Source organism: Oncorhynchus masou, chromosome 24 (genome assembly GCF_036934945.1).
Source record: "Oncorhynchus masou masou isolate Uvic2021 chromosome 24, UVic_Omas_1.1, whole genome shotgun sequence".
Taxonomy (NCBI): Eukaryota; Metazoa; Chordata; class Actinopteri; order Salmoniformes; family Salmonidae; genus Oncorhynchus; species Oncorhynchus masou.
The window spans coordinates 61,406,073-61,432,901 of NC_088235.1; the positions used below are offsets into that span (position 1 = coordinate 61,406,073).

The following is a 26,829-nucleotide window of genomic DNA, read 5'->3' on the forward strand; positions in this document are numbered from 1 at the left end:
ATAGATCTTACAAATGGACCATAATAACATGCAATCTTCAAGCTTTCTGAAAAAGTGCGGGGGGAAATGTTGCTGACTCACTGTAGTAAGTTGTCAGGTTTTTTTTAGGCGACCAGGTTTAGGAGACGAGAGCGGGTAGGGATATACACTGCTCAAAAAAATAAAGGGAACACTTAAACAACACAATGTAACTCCAAGTCAATCACACTTCTGTGAAATCAAACTGTCCACTTAGGAAGCAACACTGATTGACAATAAATTTCACATGCTGTTGTGCAAATGGAATAGACAACAGGTGGAAATTATAGGCAATTAGCAAGACACCCCCAATAAAGGAGTGGTTCTGCAGGTGGTGACCACAGACCACTTCTCAGTTCCTATGCTTCCTGGCTGATGTTTTGGTCACTTTTGAATGCTGGCGGTGCTTTCACTCTAGTGGTAGCATGAGACGGAGTCTACAACCCACACAAGTGGCTCAGGTAGTGCAGCTCATCCAGGATGGCACATCAATGCAAGATGTGGCAAGAAGGTTTGCTGTGTTTGTCAGCGTAGTGTCCAGAGCATGGAGGCGCTACCAGGAGAAAGGCCAGTACATCAGGAGACGTGGAGGAGGCCGTAGGAGGGCAACAACCCTGCTGCAGGACCGCTACCTCCGCCTTTGTGCAAGGAGGAGCACTGCCAGAGCCCTGCAAAATGACCTCCAGCAGGCCATAAATGTGCATGTGTCTGCTCAAACGGTCAGAAACAGACTCCATGAGGGTGGTATGAGGGCCCAAAATCCACAGGTGGGGGTTGTGCTTACAGCCCAACACCGTGCAGGACACATTTGGCATTTGCCAGAGAACACCAAGATTGGCAAATTCGCCACTGGCGCTCTGTGCTCTTCACAGATGAAAGCAGGTTCACACTTGGCACATATGACAGACGTGACAGAGTCTGATGCCGTGGAGAACGTTCTGCAACATCCTCCAGCATGACCGGTTTGGCGGTGGGTCAGTCATGGTGTGGGGTGGCATTTCTTTGGGGGGCCGCATAGCCCTCCATGTGCTCGCCAGAGGTAGCCTGACTGCCATTAGGTACCGAGATGAGATCCTCAGACCCCTTGTGAGACCATATGCTGGTGCGGTTGGCCCTGGGTTCCTCCTAATGCAAGACAATGCTGGACCTCATGTAGCTGGAGTGTGTCAGCAGTTCCTGCAAGAGGAAGGCATTGATGCTATGGACTGGCCCGCCCGTTCCCCAGACCTGAATCCAATTGAGCACATCTGGGACATCATGTCTCGCTCCATCCACCAACGCCACATTGCGCCACAGACTGTCCAAGGAGTTGGCGGATGCTTTAGTCCAGGTCTGGGAGGAGATCCCTCAGGAGACCATCCGCCACCTCATCAGGAGCATGCCCAGGCGTTGTAGGGAGGTCATACAGGCACGTGGAGGCCACACACTACTGAGCCTCATTTTGACTTGTTTTAAAGACATTACATCAAAGTTGGATCAGCCTGTAGTGTGGTTTTCCACTTTACATTTGAGTGTGACTCAAAATCCAGACCTCCATGGGTTGATAAATTTGATTTCCATTGATCATTTGCGTGATTTTGTTGTCAGCACATTCAACTATGTAAAGAAAAAAGTATTCATTCAGATCTAGGATGTGTTTCTTTAGTGTTCCCATTATTTTTTTTGAGCAGTATATATATATATAAAGTATTTAGTCAGCCACCAACTGTGCAAGTTCTCCCACTTAAAAAGTTGAGAGGCCTGTAATTTTCATCATAGGTACACTTCAACTATGACAGACAAAATGAGAAGAAAAAAAATCCAGAAAATCTCGTTGTAGGATTTTTAATGAATTTGTTTGCAAATTATGGTGGAAAATTAAGTATTTAGTCACCTACAAACTAGCAAGATTTCTGGCTCTCACAGACCTTAAGAGGCTCCTCCGTCCTCCACTCGTTACCTGTATTAATGGCACCTGTTTGAACTTGTTATCAGTATAAAAGACACCTGTCCACAACCTCAAACAGTCACACTCCAAACTCCACTATGGCCAAGACCAAAGAGCTGTCAAAGGACACCAAAATCAAAATTGTAGACCTGCACCAGGCTGGGAAGACTGAATCTGCAATAGGTAAGCAGCTTGGTTTGAAGAAATCAACTGTGGGAGCAATTATTAGGAAATGGAAGACACACTGATAATCTCCCTCGATCTGGGGCTCCACGCAAGATCTCACCCCGTGGGGTCAAAATGATCACAAGAACGGTGAGCAAAAATCCAAGAACCACACGGGGGGACCTAGTGAATGACCTGCAGAGAGCTGGGACCAAAGTAACAAAGCCTACCATCAGTAACACACTACGCTGCCAGGGACTCAAATCCTGCAGTGCCAGACGTGTCCCCCTGCTTAAGCCAGTACATGTCCAGGCCCGTCAAGAGAGCATTTGGATGATCCAGAAGAAGATTGGGAGGATGTCATATGGTCAGATGAAACCAAAATATAACTTTTTGGTAAAAACGCAACTCGTCATGTTTGGAGGACAAAGAATGCTGAGTTGCATCCAAAGAACACCATACCTACTGTGAAGCATGGGGGTGGAAACATCATGCTTTGGGGCTGTTTTTCTGCAAAGGGACCAGGACGACTGATCCGTATAAAGGAAAGAATGAATGGGGCCATGTATCGTGAGATTGAGTGAAAACCTCCTTCCATCAGCAAGGGCATTGAAGATGAAACGTGGCTGGGTCTTTCAGCATGGCAATGATCCCAAACACACCGCCCGGGCAACAAAGGAGTGGCTTCGTAAGAAGCATTTCAAGGTCCTGGAGTGGCCAAGCCAGTCTCCAGATCTCAACCCCATAGAAAATCTTTGGAGGGAGTTGAAAGTCAGTGTTGCCCAGCAACAGCCCCAAAACATCACTGCTCTAGAGGAGATCTGCATGGAGGAATGGGCCAAAATACCAGCAACAGTGTGTGAAAACCTTGTGAAGACTTACAGAAAACGTTTGACCTCTGTCATTGCCAACAAAGGGTATATAACAAAGTACTGCGATAAACTTTTGTTATTGACCAAATACTTATTTTCCACCATAATTTGCAAATAAATTAATTAATAACCCTACAATGTGATTTTCTGGATTTTTTTTTCTCGTTTTGTCTGTCATAGTTGAAGTGTACCCGTGATGAAAATTACAGGCCTCTCATCTTTTTAAGTGGGAGAACTTGCACAATTGGTGGCTGACTAAATACTTTTTTGCCCCACTGTATATAAAAAAAACATTGTTGATTTGATCATTATACTAATCAACCCTTAACAATTAAACACTTTCCTGCACTTCTGCCTCCAAACCATAACACACACAACACATTACCTTTCATTAGTACACTGTTATTATAGAACAATGAGTTAGTCATTAAAAGCAGTTCCAAGACTGAGGTGTGAGGCGTTGGGGGCTCGTCTCTGTTTCTACCTGGTAACAGCGCATGTCCTGTCGACTTCAGCAATTGGGCAATTCCACGGTAACTGAATTATGCTGAGACTCATTTTAAAATGTATGCCAAACAAAAACCATTGATTTAACAAACCATACAACTCTATGCACAATGACTACTTTGAATAATTGAAAACAAGAAAAAAAACGATATATATATTTACTGGAAAAACTGCAGATAAAGTTAGGTAACACAGTTATGGTATAATCTCCCTCAGTTTTTATTCTGTTACCAAACTTTGCATCTGCACAGTTCTTCCTACAAAACATTTTCTGTGGAAATTGTTAAAAGTAGTCCTTGTGGAGAGAGTTATATGGTTTACTAAACTTTGAAATCAAAGTTTGTTTCGTATAGATTTTAATAGTGAAAAATATCGAGTCTCATCTTAATTCTGTTAACATGGAATTGCTGTATCCATCCCAAGCTTTGATTGGCTGCCATTGAAACGTTTGTTAAGTTTTGAAACACAATTCTGTATTGTCATTTTAAAAAGAGCCCTAGACAACAATACAGGTTGTGTGCATCACCGTTGAATAACAGCGCATTGGTCACAGACAAAGATGCTCATGAATAAGCTAATCCTACGCATTCATTCCACATTTGATCATTCACGGTCCTTCCTCTCTGATAACCCTCCACACACACCTGATTTGTGTTGGGTAGTTAAAACATACATCTTCCCTGCAAATCAGAGAGAAGGGATTTGAGAGTTGCCTTTCTGACCAGGATAAAAAGGATCACTGATATCGCAACGATAATTCGTTAAGAGCTAAATTAGTATACATTGTCAGATAATATTTCCATAAACATGTAAGCTGTAGGCTAATTATTCTAACGGATTGACAAAATGTTCTTGATTAAGTTCAATTTAAAAATATATATATTTTTTTAAATCAAAATGTGCACCAATGAACATTAGAGAGCAAGCTCGGAGCTCACGCGTCATCCCCTGTTCTTCATCATTCGTTTTCCTCCTCGCTCTCATTTAAAGGGCTACATGAATGGGAAGTGCTGCTGGAGTATTCCATGCGCCAGGCTCAAGAGTTCAAAGTAAATTAAAAAAAGACCCTAAAAAGTATGGATTCAAACAGGAGGCTCTAATGAAAGGCACATGGATTACGCTTTGTTGTATTTGTCCTCCTGATGCCAGTTCTCACAAAATGCTGGGTTATTATAGGACATGGCTTGCAGTGACAATGCGAAGCAGGCCCTTTCCTGGCCATTATGCCGCCCTAGATGAGACCAAAAAAAATTGCCGCAATCCCTTACAAATGTTGGCCAGCAACGGAATTCTATGAATGTCCATCCATGTGGTTGGCCTACCGTTTGTAAAACAGGCAGTTGCATTGGCATTATTAGTCCTGATTCCTGTGACTAATCATTTGGGCTATTTAAGCTCTGAATAAGCTACCCCAAAATCATCAGGAGTTATCCTCAGCCTATTTACAAGGAGAATCCATGTGTTCACACAGCTGGAAATGCAGAAGTCTTTATTTTCCCGCTATGATGCAGCTCGTGAAAAAAAAAATGGACGAATACAAACTTGAAAATCGCTGATTATCATGTCAATTTAGCCTAAGGGGTGAAACTCCCTGAACAATAGCTGTGAGTAGCTTGATTTTCCTTTCCAGATATTGTCCACTTGACTTTGACTCGTCCCGTTTTTGTAAATGTTGTTTGTTAACATGTCATACGTCGACGAGCGTTTTTCATGCAATTGTGCGCAATTTAGGTTTGGCTATTTGATCAGAAAAACATGCATAAAGTAAAGTGTCCGTCTCACGACATTGACATACATTTTATCTCCAGCATGGAGGCTACAGCAAACACCACTTTCTACGGTAGACTACATGATTTACGTTGGATAATTTTTGGACTGAACATTGGTGGAGTACTGCACCGGTGAAGCGCGCTGGGCATGGACAATATTTTGCGCCCCCTGCCTTTGATAAACTGGGTAGGCCTACTGCCTATCACTGGGTGGCATCAGCGCATACCTAAATAGCCCATACGCCACTGGGTGAGAGAAATTGTCATTGTTTTTGGGTATAATTATGTAAGAGTATGTTGTTTGAGTAACGTCTTGGTCAGTTTAGTTAGGTCAAGCTGGGTGTACACTACACGATTTTGGCCACAATTTAGCTGTCCCAGACAGGTTTTTGAGACTGAAGACAAAATCCCCATACCGTGGCCTACTTGGGCCGCACGGCTGTCGCCGACATGTAGTAACCAAATCTAAATACATTTTATACTTGCGATTCTTCAAAGTAGCCACCCTTTGCCTTGATAACATATTTACACATTCTTGGCATTCACTCTACCATTGGGCTCAATCGTTGACCTAAAAATGGGCCTGAATTATAACAAGTTAATCCTGAGGATGGCACAGTGTGACACCATGAAGGCAGAACGCAGGACCAGAAACAAACCAACCAGAAACAAACCAGACCAAGTTAAAGTGCCTGCTCTGTCGCCAATTTGAGCCACTGACAGGCGTGAGAAAACAACCAGGGCAAATATCATTAGTATTGTTCCATTATAAGAGCCGCACTTCTGTGGCAACACAGTAGCGGTGGGAGACCATGATTCATGCTTAGAGAAATCACAGTGAGGATATCAAAAAGCCCAGGAGTCGCTGTAACCACACCCACTCCTGTGTATGCCCTGCTCCCTATAGGTGTATGGAGGCAGGATGTAGCAGCAGCACCCTTGGACGTAGCCACGTTCCGCGTTGCCCTTGGGGTGAAGACCTACAGGACAGAACCTCTAAACAGCACCTTCTAATTTTTTTTTTTTGTTACACAGAGGCCTACTCATTGATGCATGATGTCGGGGTGCCTGTCTGTAGGACAAAACAACCCCCCCCCCCAGGAGAGCGATGATTAACATTACACCTGAGGCCTAACAATGCCCGCCAGGCAGTATAGTCACTTGATCAAGAAAATGGAAAAGGAAAGATAGAAAGCACGAGTGAACTGTACAACATAGCTAGCTAACCATGTGGGCCTAGATAGAGACTGGGGGGGGGGGCATGCAGGCAGCTCATGCTGTGGGATCAGGCAGACTTGACAGAATGAAAGAGGTGAGAGGGACACAAAGCATGAAGGCTTGTGCTCTCCCTTTCAGAACCTGTTCAACATTAAAAACCATGTGTGCTTGCCAGACAGCATTGTACTGAATATAATGATACATATGTATCCCAAGTGATGTAAATGATAACTAAAACAATAACGAGATTAGAATGAATCTTGGATAGCTCACTTCACCTAACTCCTTGTTTCTCCAGTTACCCCTCCTTGCCTGTCTGAGTAGTGCTTTGTTCATTCAGTATGGCCTCTCCTGATTGGCAGGGATTTTTCTGTTTCAACTCCGTCCGCGGCGCACAGGCCGCCAGATACCGCTCCCCTATTTGACCTTAAGTGGCGGCTCCCTCTCCAGCCAGCGCACACGCACTTTCTGTTTGTAGTGATACTCCTTGAGGAAGTCCTGCAGGGCCGGGGGCAGCGGCAGGGCGCCGATGCCATCGTATGTGGTCCGGCGGCAGATGGCGGCGCGGACCAGGTGCTGCAAGCCGGAGGGGAAGGTCCGGTGGAGAGGTGCCGTGAGCAGCGGCTCAAAGAACATGCAGGCACTGGGGTCCTTGTAGTGCTCCAGTAGGCCCGTGACGGTGGACGAGTGGAACACGCAGGGGTCGTGGGCGTCGAAGCTGAAGTTGTGGTTCCACTGCTCGATGCGGGCGTGCAGCGATCGGTTGTAGCGACGGAAGCTGACCGAGAACAGGTAGTCCTCCTGGGCCGAGTCGCGCAACAGGAAGGTGCCCTCAGGCCGGCCATCCAGCAGAGCCTCTGCCTCGTAACGGTCCATCACACCCCAGTAGCAGGGCAGGGCAGTGATCTGAAGCAGGTCCGGCACCAGGCAGTGGATGTAGTCGATCTGGGTGTGCACCTTCCAGGGCCCAGACTGGTTCCGGCTCAGATGGCCATCCCCGGACGTGTGGCGTAGCTTAGGCCTCAGGGCCTGCAGGCAAAGGGTGGTGGAGTCCTCCTCCGAGTCGCAGTCAGCCAGCTGGGCTGTAGCCCCTCCGAGCACCTGTACCGACGAGCCCGACGACCCAGCCACCCCTCCTGAGCAGCTGGCCATCGTGCCCTCCCCAGAGGCCTCTGCAATGCCAGGGGCCATCTTTGGTCCCAGTTTGTAAAGAGAGGAGCACTGCGCCAAGGCCTCCAGGGTGTGGATCTGGGCGTTGGGTGGGGGGTCCACTCCCTCCTCAATGCTGAGCCTGCGGCGTTCGCGCAGACGCTCCTCCTCGTCCTCGGGGGAGGGGTGGGCCGGGTCAAAGGCGTCTAGCAGAGCCGTGGAGGAATGCGGGCTGACAGGCGCTGTGTGCTGCTTGATCAAGTGCCACTTGTTGGCCAGGTCCGAGCCCTGGGGGAAGGGACAAGTCTCCAGCATCAGCTCTGTCAGGTGGATCTTGCGCTTGGAGATGGTGGGGGTTTGGGGGGAGGAGGAGAGGGAGCGGCGGCGGGGGGGAAGGGGGAGACACAGGCCCACTGTGTCGCTAAGCCGCTGGCGCAGGGAGCGGGTGCTCAGACTACGCCCCCCGTCTCCAGAGTCATCTATCTCCTGGATGGAGTTGACCCCATAGCGACGCTCCCTTCGCCCAGCGGCACCGCACGCGCGTCCCGACCACCTGTCTGTATCCATGGAGCTCTGGGTCTTAGTGGAACATGAGTGTTTTTTCTTGCCCCCCCAAGGTGCATGGCGCGAGTACGAGTCTCTCCGGCCCATAGGGACTCCCCAAGGAGCCCCCCTCGCTTCCTCATTGTCTTTTCTGTCTGTGGTTCTCTCTACCATCTGGGGGATGTCCGACACACAGTTGTGACGTCGCCCTCCAGTAACCCCGGGAAGCGGCAAGAGGCTTCGGGAAAGGCTAGAGGTCCGAGATGCCTGGGCCTCGCCTGAAGTTTCTCCCCGTCCCAGGTCCGCAACACAGTGCATACCGTCCTCTTCCACCACGCTCTTCTCTGTACTGGGTCCCACACCGTCGCTGTGGAAGAGGGTCTGGCATCGGTTCCTCAGGTTGCTCCACATCTTGCCCACTTTTTCCATGGATAGTGACCAAGCCCTGCCAGACATGAACACATATCAGATTAGACGAATCGTAGGGTACAGGAATCTCACACAATACATGACCTACATTACTAAACAATACATGTCCTACATTACTAAACAATACATGACCTACATTACATGACCTATATCACTAAACAGTACATGACCTACATTAACAATTGCATGAAACCCCTTAACATTTTGTTAGGCCTAGACAATGTAGCAATTCTGCAAATTCAAAATGGTAGTGATCCTATGGATCATCATGCATACCCCTGCAATGCCGTCTGGGGTATGCCAAATAAAAATGTTTTCAAACAGTACATTTATATTTAAAACAGGGGTATACATTTGGGTGAGGTTTTTTTCTTGCCTGAGTAGGTTAAACCATCTAGTGTTCAGCGAAATAACAACAATGTCAAATACAGGGAGCCTAGTCAAATAACTAACATCCAATCACATTAACCGTTACCCTCTTGCGGGAATTCCACTAACGGTCCGTATGTAGCCAAACGTAGCTGCTGCTCATGTTGGCATCTCTACCGATGGTGCAAAAACCATGACAGGGAGACATAGTGGAGTGGTAACGCGTGCAAGCAGTTGCTCCCGACAACACTTGGGTACACTGCAGCATCCACCGAGAGGCTCTTGCTGCCGAGGGAATGCCTGACAGCTTGAAAGACGTTTTGGACACTACCTAGAAAATTGTTAACTTTGTTAAAGCAAAGCCCCTGTACTCTTGTGTATTTTCTGGACTATGCAATGATATAACGCTTTTATAACATACTGGTTATCAAGGGACAAAGTAGACTTTTTTTTTATTAATTGAGAGACTGGCTTAAAGTTCTCTTTACGGACCATAAATTTCACTTGTCTGACAGCTTGCATGATGATGAGTTTCTCACACGACTGGCCTATCTGGGTGATGTTTTTTTCTCTCCTGAATGATCTGAATCTAGGATTACAAGGACTCTCAACTATATTCAATGTGCCGGACAAAATTGAGGCTATGATTAAGAAGTTGTAGCTCTTCTCTGTCTGCATTAACAAGGACAACACACAGGTCTTTCATTCATTGTATGATTGTGTGCGCGCAAATGAACTCAAGCTTACGGACAATGTCAAATGTGATATAGCGAAGCACCTGAGTGAGTTGGGTGTGCAATTACGCAGGTACTTTCCCAAACCGGATGACACAAACAACTGGATTCGTTATCCCCTCAATGCCTTGCCTCCAGTCCACTTACCGATATCTGAACAAGAGAGCTTTATCAAAATTGCAACAAGCGGTTCTGTGAAAATTGCATTTAAATCAGAAGCCACTGCCAGATTTCTGGATTGGGCTGCGCTCAGAGTATCCTGCCTTGACAAATCGTGTTGTTAAGAAGTTGATGCCTTTGCAACCACATACCTATGTGAGTGGATTCTCAGCCCTCACTAACATGAAAACTAAATACAGGCAAACACTGTGTGTGGAAAATGATTTGTTGTCTGCATCCTTTCAAGCACACCCTTCTCATTTACCTGTGATGGGTTATTCACAATCTTCAATGAACAAATAAGGTTTTATATATAAGATGGTTAAATAATGAGCAAACTGATTAATTATTATTTGTGCCCTGGTCCTATAAGAGCTCCGTCACTTCCCAGGAGCTGGGTTGTGACAAAAACTAATAAATGTATTGTATCTTGTGTGGCTGGCTTACAATGATGGTAAAAAAAAAACATTTGAGTGTGAACTGACCCTGATGCTAGAGGGGATACGTCGCTGGAGGGTGAATGTTTGAAGGGGTACAGGAATATAAAAAGTTTTGGGAACCACTGCTATAGACAAAAGCTGGGTGCGGGGGGAAAATTGGGTAATTCTTGTGTGAGAGAGCGAGTGAGTGATTTGGAGGTGGGGGGGGGGGGTAATTGGAGTGTTACGGTGAGTGAGGAGTTGCCAGGCAGACATACAGAGACAAGGCCATGGCTATAAATGAACCCAGGGATCTGCCTTCTCCCAGCTGATCTGCTGGTATGTACTGTATTACAGAGCCAGTCTGGACCTGACCAATAACTTTCCCTGTCACAACAGTGTAGACAGCAGACAGAGAGCCAGCCCACATATGCACACTGATTAATTGGTTTGTGTGTGAGTTATACTAGGTTCTTGAGAGCAGTGACCCTAAACTGCCTTCAAAATAGTTTGCTTCTCCAAGATCATGTTAAGGCTAATAGATTCAACTTGTGGCAGGCAGCGCTCTCCCCTCCTTACCAAAGGTAATGGATCTGTTTAACACTGCATTTCCTTCCAACTGAACCCATTGATTGACTTCAAACCCCTAGTAGTGGGAGATCTCATTTGCTCTCCAAACTGCCATGTTGTACTCCCTGGCTCCCTCCCGCCCGCATTGGCAGAGATAACATAGTTGCCCCAGTTACATAACATAGTTGGCCCAGTTAAATGAGCCAAGCAGAGCAGGCTCTACAGTCTGTACTAGCATCAATAACTAGGCATTGCTGGCTACAACAGTGATATACATAGGCAGAGTGGAACCTGTTTCAATAGACAAACAGGGATTTTGCACAGTCAGCTGCAACTGAGTTAAAGGGCAACTATACCACTTTTCAACCTTGTTTTCATTTAATCTCCAGCACAATGCCATTGTCTACATACAGTGGGGAGAACAAGTATTTGATAACCTGCAAAATTGGCAGTGTTTCCTACTTACAAAGTATGTAGAAGTCCGTATTTTTATCATAGGTACACTTCAACTGTATGAGACGGAATCTAAAACAAAAATCCAGAAAATCATACTGTATGATTTAAGTAATTAATTTGCATTTTATTGCATGACAAACATTTGATACATCAGAAAAGCAGAACTTAATATTTGGTACAGAAACCTTTGTTTGCAATTACAGAACATACGTTTCCTGCAGTTCTTGACCAGGTTTGCATACACCGCAGTAGGGATTTTGGCCCACTCCTCCATACAGACCTTCTCCAGATCCTTCAGATTTCGGGGCTGTCGCTGGGCAATACGGACTTTCAGCTCCCTCCAAAGATTTTCTATTGGGTTCAGGTCTGGAGACTGGCTAGGCCACTTCAGGACCTTGAGATGCGTCTTACGGAGCCACTCCTTAGTTGCCCTGGCTGTGTGTTTTGGGTCGTTGTCATGCAGGAAAACCCAGCCACGACCCATCTTCAACACTCTTACTGAGGGAAGGAGGTTGTTGGCCAAGATCTCGCGTACATGGCCCCATCCATTCTCCCCTCAATATGGTGCAGTCGTCCTGTTCCCTTTGCAGAAAAGCATCCCCAAAGAATGATGTTTCCACCTCCATGCTTCACGGTTGGGATGGTGTTCTTGGGGTTGTACTAATCCTTCTTCCTCCAAACACGGCGAGTGGAGTTTAGACCAAAAAGCTCTATTTTTGTCTCATCAGACCACATGACCTTCTCCCATTCCTCCTCTGGATCATCCAGATGGTCATTGGGCAAACTTCTGACGGGCCTGGACATGCGCTGGCTTGAGCAGGGGGACCTTGCGTGCGCTGCAGGATTTTAATCTTGCATGGAGCCCCAGACCGAGGGTGATTGACCGTCATCTTGAACTTCTTCCATTTTCTAATAATTGCGCCAACAGTTGTTGCCTATTGTCCTGTAGCCCATCACAGCCTTGTGCAGGTCTACAATTTTAACCCTGATGTCCTTACACAGCTCTCTGGTCTTGGCCATTGTGGAGAGGTTGGAGTCTGTTTGATTGAGTGTGTGGACAGGAGTCTTTTATACAGGTAACGAGTTCAAACAGGTGCAGTTCATACAGGTAATGAGTGGAGAACAGGAGGGTTTCTTAAAGAAAAACTAACAGGTCTGTGAGAGCTGGAATTCTTACTGGTTGGTAGGTGATCAAATACTTATGTCATGCAATAAAATGCAAATGAATTACTTTAAAAAAAAATCATACAATGTGATTTTCTGGATTTTTGTTTTAGATTCCGTCTCTCACAGTTGAAGTGTATCTATGATAAAAATTACAGATCTCTACATGCTTTGTAAGTAGGAAAACCTGCAAAATCGGCAGTGTATCAAATACTTGTTCTCCCCACTGTATGTGAAAATGGCGCATTCCTATATTTTGTAGAAAGAAAAAAAACAAAAATTGTTCTACCCAATGAAATACATTTTTAAACCTGCTAGGAGTTTCTAGCCAAAGGGAGGGTATTTTCCCACGTCACAGCGAATCTGTGTTTGAAAATCACTGTTTGTCTTACTTTTAATCCTACCTTGTGATGTCACAGAATAATTTTAGGACCTCAACTTTCTAACCTTAAAAACAAAACATTAGGAACACTTGCTCTTTCTATGATCCCTTGATGTCACCTGTTAAATCCACTTCAAATCAGTGTAGATGAAGGGGAGACAGGTTGAGACATCGATTGTGTGTGTGCGCCATTCAGAGGGTGTAAAGGCAAGACAAAATATTTAGGTGCCTTTGAACGGGGTATGGTAGAAGGTGCCAGATGCACCAATTTGGTTTTTCACGCTCAACAGTTTCCCTGTGTGTATCAAGAATGGTCCACCACCCAAAGGACATCCAGCCAACTTGACACAACTGTGGGAAGCATTAGTCAAAGTGGGCCAGCATCCCTGTGGAAAGCTTGATACCTTGTAGAGTCCATCGGCCGATGAACTGACGCAACTCAATATTAGGAAGGTGTTCAACAAAATAAAAGCTAGAAAATCAGGCCCCCATTGATTGTTATAAGAATTGAGCATAAGAACACGGCATTAGCCATATCAAAATGCGTAGAATTGCAGGAAATTTGCTTAAAAACGCCACAATTGTTTTTCAGCTCCTTGTTAGGATGTGTGGAATTGCAGGAGATTAGCTTTGAAAAAAAATTAAAAAAATCCTCTCCGCTGTCAAGATATTTTTTTACTTATTCTTTGGTCTATTTTTTTCACCGCTCAACCCTTATGCTGGTCACGACTCAGACACCTCAACTGGTGGGTCACGAAGCTAAAAAGTTTGGGAACCCCTGATCTAAACTTAGCATAACTCATAAGGCTGCTCATGGTAGGCTAAAGGCGTCAGCATGCTTCAGTTCGGCTGTCGGCTAGCCTAAGCGATCGAGTGTGCTCCCATGTTCCCTGCTTGTCGAACATCTCACTCCAAAATCATGGGCATTAAAATGGAGTTGGTCTCCCCTTTACTGCTGTAACAGCCTTCACTCTTATGGGAAGGCTTTCCACTAGATGTTGGAACATTTATAATAATAATAATAATGTCTTCAATATCTCAATCTTTGTCATATGGTTAATCAAAATGCCATCCAAATCTAAATGAAGATAATACAAACCCAAAAAGTAACTTCTATTGCCATTGCCGAGCGGAAATGGAGGAAAACTCGCCTCCCTGCGGACCTGGCATCCTTTCACTCCCTCCTCTCTACATTTTCCTCCTCTGTCTCTGCTGCTAAAGCCACTTTCTACCACTCTAAATTCCAAGCATCTGCCTCTAACCCTAGGAAGCTCTTTGCCACCTTCTCCTCTCTCCTGAATCCTCCCCCCCCCTCCTCCTCTCTGCAGATGACTTCGTCAACCATTTTGAAAAGAAGGTCGACGACATCCGATCCTCGTTTGCTAAGTCAAACGACACCGCTGGTTCTGCTCACACTGCCCTACCCTGAGCTCTGACCTCTTTCTCCCCTCTCTCTCCAGATGAAATCTCGCTTCTTGTGACGGCCGGCCGCCCAACAACCTGCCCGCTTGACCCTATCCCCTCCTCTCTTCTCCAGACCATTTCCGGAGACCTTCTCCCTTACCTCACCTCGCTCATCAACTCATCCCTGACCGCTGGCTACGTCCCTTCCGTCTTCAAGAGAGCGAGAGTTGCACCCCTTCTGAAAAAACCTACACTCGACCCCTCCGATGTCAACAACTACAGACCAGTATCCCTTCTTTCTTTTCTCTCCAAAACTCTTGAACGTGCCGTCCTTGGCCAGCTCTCCCGCTATCTCTCTCAGAATGACCTTCTTGATCCAAATCAGTCAGGTTTCAAGACTAGTCATTCAACTGAGACTGCTCTTCTATGTATCACGGAAGCGCTCCGCACTGCTAAAGCTAACTCTCTCTCCTCTGCTCTCATCCTTCTAGACCTATCGGCTGCCTTCGATACTGTGAACCATCAGATCCTCCTCTCCACCCTCTCCGAGTTGGGCATCTCCGGCGCGGCCCACGCTTGGATTGCGTCCTACCTGACAGGTCGCTCCTACCAGGTGGCGTGGCGAGAATCTGTCTCCTCGCCACGCGCTCTCACCACTGGTGTCCCCCAGGGCTCTGTTCTAGGCCCTCTCCTATTCTCGCTATACACCAAGTCACTTGGCTCTGTCATAACCTCACATGGTCTCTCCTATCATTGCTATGCAGACGACACACAATTAATCTTCTCCTTTCCCCTTCTGATGACCAGGTGGCGAATCGCATCTCTGCATGTCTGGCAGACATATCAGTGTGGATGACGGATCACCACCTCAAGCTGAACCTCGGCAAGACGGAGCTGCTCTTCCTCCCGGGGAAGGACTGCCCGTTCCATGATCTCGCCATCACGGTTGACAACTCCATTGTGTCCTCCTCCCAGAGCGCTAAGAACCTTGGCGTGATCCTGGACAACACCCTGTCGTTCTCAACTAACATCATGGCGGTGGCCCGTTCCTGTAGGTTCATGCTCTACAACATCCGCAGAGTACGACCCTGCCTCACACAGGAAGCGGCGCAGGTCCTAATACAGGCACTTGTCATCTCCCGTCTGGATTACTGCAACTCGCTGTTGGCTGGGCTCCCTGCCTGTGCCATTAAACCCCTACAACTCATCCAGAACGCCGCAGCCCGTCTGGTGTTCAACCTTCCCAAGTTCTCTCACGTCACCCCGCTCCTCCGCTCTCTCCACTGGCTTCCAGTTGAAGCTCGCATCCGCTACAAGACCATGGTGCTTGCCTACGGAGCTGTGAGGGGAACGGCACCGCAGTACCTCCAGGCTCTGATCAGGCCCTACACCCAAACAAGGGCACTGCGTTCATCCACCTCTGGCCTGCTCGCCTCCCTACCACTGAGGAAGTACAGTTCCCGCTCAGCCCAGTCAAAACTGTTCGCTGCTCTGGCCCCCCAATGGTGGAACAAACTCCCTCACGACGCCAGGACAGCGGAGTCAATCACCACCTTCCGGAGACACCTGAAACCCCACCTCTTCAAGGAATACCTAGGATAGGATAAAGTAATCCTTCTCACACCCCCCCTTAAATGATTTAGATGCACTATTGTAAAGTGGCTGTTCCACTGGATGTCAGAAGGTGAATTCACCAATTTGTAAGTCACTCTGGATAAGAGCGTCTGCTAAATGACTTAAATGTAAATGTAATTGCAACGATGTAAAAATACCCTACATAAAGCCTACAAATAAAAACATTGTAGCCTGTAGGTAGAAAATATCCTGATAAAAATAAATATCCAATAAATCACTGACTAAGCATCGCATGTCTGCAACGAACTTAAAATGTTTCATCAACTATTAACTTTGGTCCAGCCAGAACCTTGAGCAAATCGAACTTGCAACATTGTATAACATATTCTGGTTCCTCAAGAGTTTCCCACCCCAGACACAGGCTATTTGTGCAAGGGATAAGAAGCAGTGCTTGACTTGGGCAGGAGCTCACTGGACCAGAGTACAGACACCTCAAATTTTATAGCGCTTGTACTCCTGTTCCTCTTATAGAATACTAGCTCAAAAGCATTGTGGACCTATTGCACCTAAATATAAAAACAGTACCTAAAATGAGCACCGAAACCTATTTCAATCCAAGTCAAGCACGGGTAAGTTGTAATCAGGTAGGCCTATTTTATGACATTTCCACTGGATTCGAGCATTACATTTTTCCCTTTCACGTTGAGTGGTTATCGAAAGGGAGAGAGCTGTCACTCAATTGACGTAAAAACAGACTTTGTTTGATTACTGTTTGAGGTGAAGAAAACATTATTTTGAAAAGCTCCCACAGCTCATTAGTGTTGGTACGTTAAGCCAATCAGAAATACTATCAGATACCCAAAGGGGCAAATTTATATGCCTACATTTGCGCACAGGCCAGGTAGCCTATAGGACTACTTCTAAGTGTCATCAGGTGTGCGGCCTTACTCAACATTGACAGGAGCACTCCAAACAAAACACAATGACTAAATTGAATTGACAGAACTAAATAGAATTAAATGAACCAAAACTTGTTTCTCACAAGTGTTGCATAGGTTATGTGCGATACAATGTGTCCAGTCCGAAAATGAAAACAGTAAAAGAAAAAACAACATTCAATTCATTAACAGAAATAACCGTAACCAAAAAAAAAACAGATCAGAAATTAAAGCAATTAACAGTAAAATGTTCTACTGGTGATAAACAGTGCCTTCGGAAAATATTCAGACCCCTGGACCTCTTCCACGTTTTATTAGTCTTAAGGAATTGGTGGAAGGAATTGTCCGTAGAGCTCTGGGACAGGATTGTGTCGAGGCACAGATCCGGGTAAGGGTACCAAAACATTTCTGAAGCATTCAAGGTCCCCAAGAACAAAGTTGCATCCTTGCTTCAATCATTCTTAAATGGAATGGAACCACCAAGACCCTTCCTACAGCTGTCCGCCCGGCCAAACTGAGCAATCGGGGGAGAAAAATAACCTGATGGTCGCTCTGTCAGAGCTCCTGAGTTCCTCTGTAGAGATGGGATAACCTTCCAGAAGGACAACCATCACCATCAACCAGCACTCCACCAATCAGGCCTTTATGGTAGAGGGGCCAGACAGAAGCCACTCCTCAGTAAAATGCTCACGACAGCCCGCTTGGAGTTTAGCAAAAATGTACCTAAAAAAAAAAAGACTCCTCAGACAATGAGGAAACCAAGATTAGAACTCTTTGGCCTGAATGCCAAGTGTCATGTCGGGAGGAAACCTGGCAACACCCATAGGGTTAAGCATGGTGGTGGCAGCATCATGCTGTGGGGATGTTTTACAGCAGCAGGGACTGGGAGACTACTCAGGATCAAAGCAAAAATGAACGGAGCAAAGTAGAGAGATCCTTAATGAAAAGTTGCTCCCGAGTACTCATGACCTCAGACTGGGTGAAGGTTCACCTACCAACAAGACCGCAACCCTAAGCACACAGCCAAAACAGCGCAGGAGTGACTTTGGGACAAGTCTCAATGTCCTTGAGTGGCCCAGCCAGAGCCCGAACTTGAACCCGATCAAACATCTCTGGAGAGACTTGAAAAGAGCTGTGCATATTCCCCATCCAACCTGACAGAGCTTGAGAGGATCTGCAGAGAAGAATGGGTGAATCTCCCAAAATACAGGTGTGCCAAGCTTGTAGCAGAGATGTTTGATCGGGTTCAAGTAAAAGGTCTTCAAGTAAAAGGTCTTAATACTCTTTTTTTGGCAAACATTTTTAATACCCGTTTTTGCATTGTCATTATGGGGTATGGTGTGTGTGTAGATTGATGAGGGATTTTGTGTGTATATATATATATATATATACACAATTTTTTAAAACAAACAAATATAAACAATTTTTATTTTATAAATCTGAATAAGGCTGTAACCTAACGAAATGTGGAAAAGGTCAAGGGGTCTGGATACTTTCCGAAGGCACTGTATGTAATGGGGAATTGATATACACTAACAATCAAACGCACACACTGAAGTTATGAAAAAATGAATGTGCACAAACTGGCGGGAGAGAGAAGTGCATTGTGCATCTGGGCACTCCGACGTCTGCATTGGCCATGCAGCAATTACAGAGATACGGCCTCTGCAGAAGTCAGGGCATTCATACTTCTTGCATTTTGTGGAGCACAGTACAGAGCTGTTGTGAAGGAAGTTTTCAAGAAAGTGAGTTTGTGATTATACAGGATGTTTCGCCCCGACGTGCCCTCACCAATCATGTCAATGCGGTGCTCTAGAGCCCTCCGGATCGTTACATTTGGGAGGGGCATGGCGATGCGGTACAGAGCTCGATTTGGCTTTTAAGTCTATGCTTCGGCAATGGATTAGTTCACTTAGATGGGCGCAAATATATACAGTATATATTTTTGCCACTGCACAACTAAAAACAATCTCATGCTGATGAGTATTTCTGTCTGTAATAAAGCCCTTTTGTGGGGGAAAACTCATTCTGATTGGCTGGGCCTGGCTCCCCAGTGGGTGTGCCTATTCCGTCCCAGGCCAACTCATAGAAGCATCCCTGCAGACATGTAATCCATAGATTAGGGCCTAGTGAATTGATTTCCATTGATCTATTTCCTTATATGAACTGTAACTCGGAAAATCTTAGAAATTCTTGCAAGTGGCTTTTAATTTTTGTACAGTATATATCTGACACCCGTTACCTCTCATTCACAGGTGTCCCTCTCAATAAACCTGGGCGTACCTGGAACTAACACTACTCTCATTGTCCGAGAGTCAGAGAATGCATTCGGCTTCAAGGATAAGGATTCTAGGACACAAATACTCAGTTCTTCGTATGCACAGTGAACCAGTAGTTTTAACCTTGATAAAAATGAAACCTGATTCTGGGACTTCTCAGCGTGCAGTAATTTAGATTAGATTGAGCTACACCACAAGTAGGAGAAACTCTGTGGCACAGAGGTCTTCTGTACTTTGTCAGCTTCAAATAGAATGCATTGAAACATCTTGTATTGAGAATAAATGCCAACAGAGCTTTTTCAGCACGCAAACCTTTATTCTTGCTTTTGAAAGTACAATGCAACACGAAATTGTTTGCCGAGAACAGACACGTAAAGAAGTGTATGGAATAAAATATAAGTGTTACAAATATCTCTGACAAACTGTACAACAGTGTCTGCTATGAACAGGCATGTAAAACATAAAATAAATAAATCATCATGTGTAGATACATATTTATAAGCGATGTAAATACACTACATGACCAATAGTCGAAAAGTGCTCGTCGAAAATCTCATTCCAAAATCATGGGCATTAATATGGAGGTGGTCCCCCTTTGCTACTATAACAGCCCCCACTCTTCTGGAAAGGCTTTCCACTAGATGTTGGAACATCGCTGCGGGGACTTGCTTCTATTCAGCCACGAGAATTAGTTTGGTCAGGCGCTGATGTTGGGCGATTAGGCCTGGCTCACAGTCGGCATTCCAATTCATCCCAAATGTGTTCGATGGGGTTGAGGTCAGGGCTCTGTGCAGGCCAGTCAAGTTCTTCCCTTCCAGTCAAGGACCTCCCATGCTGAAACAGGAAAGGGCCTTCCCCAAACTGTTGCCACAAAGTTGGGGGCACAGAATCGTCGAGAATGTCATTGTGTGCTGTAGCGTTAAGATTTCCCTTCACTGGAACTAAGGGGCCTAGTCGGAACCATGAAAAACAGCCCCAGACCATTACTCCTCCTCCACCAAACTTTATAGTTGGCACTACGCATTGGGGCAGGTAGCATTCTCCTGGCATTCGCCAAACCCAGATTTGTCTGTCGGACTGTCAGATGTTGAAGTGCGATTCATCACTCCAGACAACACGTTTCAAGTACTCCAGAGTCCAATGGCGGCAAGCTTTACACCACTCCAGCCAATGTGCATGGTGATCTTACTCGTGTGCGGGGGCTCAGCCATGGAAACCCATTTAATAAAGTTCCCGATGAACAGTTCTTGTGCCGAATGCTTCCAGAGGCAGTTTGGAACATGGTGGTGAGTGTTGCAACCGAGGACAGACAATTTTTACGCACTATGCACTTCAGCGGTACCGTTATATGAGCTTCTGTGGCCTACCACTTTGTGGCTGAGCCGTTGCTGCTCTTAGACGTTTCCACTTCACAATAACAGCATAATGTTTATTTATTTATTTATTTAACTAGGCAAGTCAGGTAAAAACAAATTCATATTCACAATGACGGCCTACTCCGGCCAAACTAACAACGCTGGGCCAATTGTGTGCCGATCTGTGTGACTCCCAATCACGGCCGGTTGTGATACAGCCTGGAATCAAACCAAGGTCTGTAGTGACGCCTCTAGCACTGAGATGCAGTGCCTTAGACCGCTGCAAAACTTGGGAGCCCAGTTGACCGGTACAACTATAGTAGAGCAGAAATTTGATGAACTGACTTGTTGGAAAGGTGACATCCTATGACAGTGCCAAGTTTAAAGTAGCTGGGCTCTTCATTAAGGACATTCTACTGCCAATGTTTGTCTCCAGAGGTTGTGTGCCTGATTTCATACACCTGTCAGCAATGGGTGTGACTGAAATAGCTGAATCCACTAATTTGCAGGGGTGTCCACATACTTACAAAACTATGTATATATATTGGAACAATAGTCAAAAAGAAAGATAATAAAAGAAAGTGTCTTATGAACAGACATGTAAATAACAAAAGTGTCAATGGAATAAAATGAAAGGGTTTAGTATCTGACTCCTGAGATGTCTGAACAACAGAACAGGTTGTTAATTTCACTGTGTTCCCAGTCGTTCGGTACATGTCCTCTTCTTGAAGTCATGCACCAACTCATGCAGCCGGTGATCAAATCCGTCCCGGAGTTTTGACAGGAGTTCATCGATGAAATCAGCTATAGGTGCCAGGACCCTGTGGAGAGGATGAGAAGAGAAGGGAAATCAGGAGTGTTTGGAGATACGTGTGTGTGTGTGTGTGTGTGTGTGTGTGTGTGTGTGTGTGTGTGCGGAGATGAGGAAAAAGAACAGAACAGTGGAGAGGGGATCGGAGTAAAGTCTGAAATTATTTATTTACCTCTGGGAGAAGCTGGTGGCTCGGTGCATGACGTTCTCCAAATCTTGAAATATGTCTTCAAACATTTGCAATGCATTTGAGAGTGATGTGTCAAGGACTGCAGCTCTTTTTCCCTTCTCACACCCCTGCTGCTCTGTGGCATCAGTGAGGAGCAAGCCAGTGGAGTAGGTCTTGGAGTTGGGCCCAGGATAGAGCTTTGCAGGTCCAGCATGGACAGTGTTTCTAATTCTCCACAGCAACTCATTGCAGGAGATGAGTTAAGGGCCGATCACCAGTCAGTACTGGGGGCAGAGGTAGTGCTTGGGGCCGGTGAACATGCAGTGCTGGGGCGCAGAGAACAAAACCAGGTGCTGTTTTCATTCAATGGTGTTTGCGTCTTGAAAATAAAGTAGAGGGCTATTTAGTACATATATCCAAAACATTAATGAACATCAAATATCATTAAACGAGACTACAATAGACTATATAATGTTGCAAACATTTGAGTAAGAGAAAGCCTGGCCTAGCTACTCAACTAGCTGGACCTTGCTACCAAACCTTGTGTTACCAATGAAGGAAGCTTATGAATTTCTTTCTATGACAAAATTATGTTTGCTCAAAAGTAGTAAAGATCTTAAGTTAGGTTGGTTGGCTTATTTTCCCTGCATGAGTATGCTGCAAGTAGCCTAAGCTAACTGGTTAGCTATTGTTAGCAAAACATGGCTGCTCTTTTCAATGGCTACAATAGAAAATACAACATGCCCCATCCTTTGGTGTAGATGCCATGCTGCTTTCAGTCTTCCCATGCCGAACAAGCCAGCAGTGAAATTTGTGGAGTTTCCACCGACATTTCCACTGCGGTCCTTGTTTATTTTCTTTGCCTTGACGAACTTGTCCTGAACCCTAACCCGCTTTATCGAACAAGGGTTCGGGTCAGACCCCAGTGTCTCTGCAATCTCCCTCCATGAATTGTCATTTACATGCTGGTCTTTATAAAATGTATGGCTAGAATTGTACTGGTGTAGGTACTTTTGTAGCTCCTCGGTCAATCGATGCTCAAAGTTGTCGTTCGCCATGTTGAATCCACACCAAGTTTCGGCTCAAATCGACAAGAAGCAGAAACTCACAACACTCCTACAGTTGACCAATCATCGATGAAGGGGCGTAGACTTTGGCTCCCAAACATCGGCTAGAACCCTTAACAATTTTTTTTAAATAATTTAAGTGTACGCCCGAACCGCTGACAAAACCCTAAAGGATCTCCAAAACGTCACAAAATGACAATATAGCCACAAACTTTGACAAACTTTCGGTTGTAAATGTAAATTGTCAAGAACAGATATTAGCTAGCTAGAGCATACCAAATTGCTAGTTAAAGCATCAGAATGCTTACCTGTTCCACTAGCCCCTCTTCTTCTTGTGTCAGAGTGACCTCAGGTGATCCACCGCTGCTTGATGCCATTTTTTTGCTAGATACTTCTCTCCTCAGACAGCTGTCATTCACTCACAGTGCTGTATGCACCTCTCACACGGGGGAGGAGCTACATGTCTGGCTACACTTTTCAGTGATTCAAATACATCAAAGAAAACAGAGGACAAAGTGTAAATTATACAACAAGTACATTTTATTTAACTTTGCCATCAGTTGGCAGCGTATTTTTCCATTTGGAATCGTATGCATTCTATTTGAAATTTCACAGATTTTCGGCGGAATTCTGCAAGCGCATATTCCGTGCTGGTCTGGTTATAAGGCATTTTCAATTGCATTAACCTATCCATCACAGTTGTCATGAGCCTCATGGGAAAAAAAAAAAAAAAAAACACTATCCCATAAAATGTGTACAGTTAATATAAGGATTTAGGCCAATCCAATTCAAACAGCAAGGTCATTCACGTATACACTAGGTTCTGATATGCACAGAAATTCCCCCAAACTAATTTCAGACTTGGGGTGGCCCTGATTACTTCCATTTTAACAGCCCAACGCACAGCGACCAACCAAGGCAAGCTTCATCCCACTCACAGCAAGACTAACTATGAACATACTGTACACGCATGGGTAACCTTTCGTGTGAGCTAATCTATGCAGAGTACTCTGCTTGCACGTATAGTTCAATTCCATACACAGAGACTGACTGGGAACAGTTTTCTGAATTAGGCTTCTCACACACACACACACACACACACACACACACACACACACGGTGGTGGTGAAATAAAGAACTTGAGTCCACTGGACAATGCAGCTTTCAGCAAACACACTTAATAGGAGAAAAGTGCATGAGAACTAGCATAAAGCTGTTTGCTATTTTCGTTTGTTCACACATTTCCCTCCCGATGGACTGGTTAGTAATATGAGGCAATATCAAAACCATCTTAAAGGGGGCCATGTTTTTCCATGTGGGTTGGCGGAATTTATTCTGACGAAGGCTAATCACGTCCACGAAAACAAACAAAGAAAAGTTAGTTTACAAGACAAGAAGCATTGGAGGATTTACTTTCCAAAACCAGCTTTAAAATTGTGCCCAAGAATAGCTAAACCATGTGTTGTTTTACACAGAAATAAATATTGTCATTGTGCAACATTAACAGTGGTTATGTTGGGTCGGTGACGAATCTGAATTTTGGCGAGTGCCTGCACGCAATGCCTGGCACATAGCCTTTAATTCTCAATCAAATGTAGGCTATGTTTTCCAAAACATCAGAAGGACAATAGCCCATCCACTCATGCAACATATCAGAGGTGTAACATGTAATGTTTCAGAATGATAAGGCGGTGGTGGGCACTAGGATATGGGATGTAAGCATAGGCTAAATGCACTGCCACAATACTGTAATGTGGTCGAATAGTTTTCCAGGTCTAAGAGTAGTGAGGCCCTCATCTACTTACGGCTCCTACACAGGGTAGCCTACAAGATACTGTGGTTAGGCTGCCCATCCTGTGTCCACATTAGCATGGCAGCATTCTGATTAGGCATCAAAAAGACTTGAGTGAGCGTTCCAAACGCAGCACCCAAAATAATAATGCAGATGTGAGACTGGTATAAAAAGATCACTAGCAGACAAGTAGTAGGCCTACAGTGCATTCGGAAAGTATTCAGACCCCTCCACTTTTTGTTACAGCCTTATTCTAAATTGGATTAAATTATTTTCCTCTCGATCTACACACAATACCCAATGACAAAGCAAAAACAGGATTATAGAAGACAAATACATCAATAATAATAATAATAATAAAATAAATATCACATTTACATAAGTAATCAGACCATTTACTTTGCTGAAGCATCTTTGGCAGCGATTACAGCTTTGAGTCGTCTTGGGTATGAAGATACACCCATTCTTCACTGCAAAAGCTCTGTCAGGATGGATGGGGAGCGTCGGTGCACAACTATTTTCAAGTCTCTCCAGAGATGATCAATCAGGTTCAAAGTCCTGCCTCTGGCTGGGCCACTCAAGGACATAGAGACTTGTCCCGAAGCCATTCCTGCGTTGTCTTGGCTGTGTGCTTATAGTCGTTCTCCTGTTGGAAGGTGAACATTCGCCAAGTCCTGAGCAATCTGGAGCAGGTTTTCATCAAGGATCTCTGTACTTTGCTCCATCCATTTGTCCCCTCGATCCTGACTAGTCTCCCCGTCCCTGCCGCTGAAAAACATCCCGACAGCATGATGCAACCAACACTGCAACCAACACGCTTCACCATAGGGATGGCACCAGGTTCTCTCCAGAAGTGATGCTTGGCATTCAGGCTAAAGAGTTCAATCTTGGTTTCATCAGAGCAGAGCATCTTGCTTGATCACGGTCTGAGAATCTTTAGCTGCCTTCTGGCAAACTCCAAGCAGGCTGTCATGTGCCTTTTACTGAGGTGTGGCTTCCGTCTGGCCACTCTACCATAAAGATCTGATTGGTGGAGTGCTGCAGAGATGGTTGTCCTTCTGGAAGGTTCTGCCATCTCCAGAGCTACTCTGGAGCTCTGTCAGAGTGACCACCCTGACCAAGGCCCTTCTCCCCCAATTGCTCCATTTGGCCAGCTCTAGGAAGAAACTTTGTGGATCCAAACGTTTTCCCATTTAAGAATGATGGAGGCCACTGTGTTCTTGGGCCTGCAATGCAGCAGGAATGTTTTGGTACCCTTCCCAACTCTGTGCCTCGACACAATCCTGTCTTGGAGCGCTACGGACAATCACGGCTTGGTTATGCTCTGACATGCACTGTCAACTGTGGGACCTTACATAGAAAGGTGTGCCTTTCCAAATCATGTCCAATCAATTGAATTGACCACAGGTGGACTCCAGTCAAGTTGTAGAAGGACCTAAAAGGATGATCAATGGAAGCAGGATGCACCTGATGTCAATTAAGTCTCATTGCAAAGGGTGTGAATACTTATGTAAATAAGTTTCTATATATATTTTGTTTTTAATACATTTGCAAAAAAAATCTAAAAACCTGTTTTCACTTTGTCATTATGGGGTAGTGTGGGTAGATTGATGAGGTGGAAAAAGTTATTGAATCCATTTTAGAATATGGCTGTAACGTAACACAATTTGGAAAATGTCAAGGGGTCTGAATACTTTTTAATGCACTGTATATACAAACCTCTCTGTGCAGCATGCCAGTGCAGCATCACAGTGCATTCAATGCAAAGCTAATATGACGTAGGCCTAGCCTATGAAAGGGAGACGGGGTTGCAGAGATCAACCTATTGAGGCGACGACAAACTGACAACACAACAAACACCCTCTTACCACAACTAAAACTGCAGCCATCTTAAATTCCTGCTTTGCCAAATGACACTGAGCAACCCAATATCACATAATACACACCAACAGCCCATATAAGACCATTATGGATGGAACGTATTATTTCAGATATAAACTCAGCAAAAAAAAGAAAAGGTCTTTTTCGGGACCCTGTCTTTCAAAAGATAATTTGTAAAAATCAAAAAAAATTGTAAAGGGTTTAAACACTGTTTCCCATGCTTGTTCATTGAGCACGTCTGGGATCTGTTAGATCGGAGGGTGAGGGCTTGGGCCATTCCCCCCAGAAATGTCCGGGAACTAGCAGGTGCCTTGGTGGAAGAGTGGGGTAACAGCTCACAGGAAGAACTGGCTAATCTGGTGCAGTCCATGAGGAAGAGATGCACTGCAGTACGTAATGCTTAAAAACTTTTGATTTTGACCCCCACTTTGTTCAGGGACACATTTAATTTCTGTTAGTCACATCTGTGGAACTTGTTCAGTTTATGTCTCAGTTCTTGAAACTTGTTATGTTCATGTAAATATATACACATTAAGTTTGCTGAAAATAAAACGCAGTTGACAAGCGAGGACGTTTCTTTTTTTTCTTAGTTTAGCAGTAAACAAGCATAAAAAACAGCATCCAGGACCGGAACAGCCAATTGTTAAATTATTGGGCCGACTCATTTCTCTGTATATATCAACGATGTCGCTCTTGCTGCTGGTGATT

The 26,829-nt window shown here is 45.1% G+C and overlaps 1 protein-coding gene across 4 annotated transcripts in view; it reads right to left on the reverse strand.

The window, feature by feature from the left end:
- Positions 1-1,700: 1,700 nt before the first annotated feature.
- Positions 1,701-26,829, reverse strand: part of LOC135512433 (suppressor of cytokine signaling 5-like) — a 33,094-nt gene continuing 7,965 nt past the window's right edge. The window contains exons 2-4 of one of the 4 annotated variants that reach the window (XR_010451410.1): positions 22,757-22,916; positions 21,385-21,760; positions 19,348-21,222 (exon numbers count right to left, since the gene is read on the reverse strand). Coding sequence is in view for 1 of the 4 variants with exons in the window: in XM_064934461.1 (XP_064790533.1) it covers positions 6,894-8,597 (1,704 nt within the window). In the remaining 3 variants the exon portion in view is untranslated. Of the gene's footprint in view, positions 8,614-19,347; positions 21,223-21,384; positions 21,761-22,756; positions 22,922-26,829 lie in introns of those variants that run through there. The other 3 variants (XR_010451409.1, XR_010451411.1, XM_064934461.1) reach the window with 3 other exon arrangements.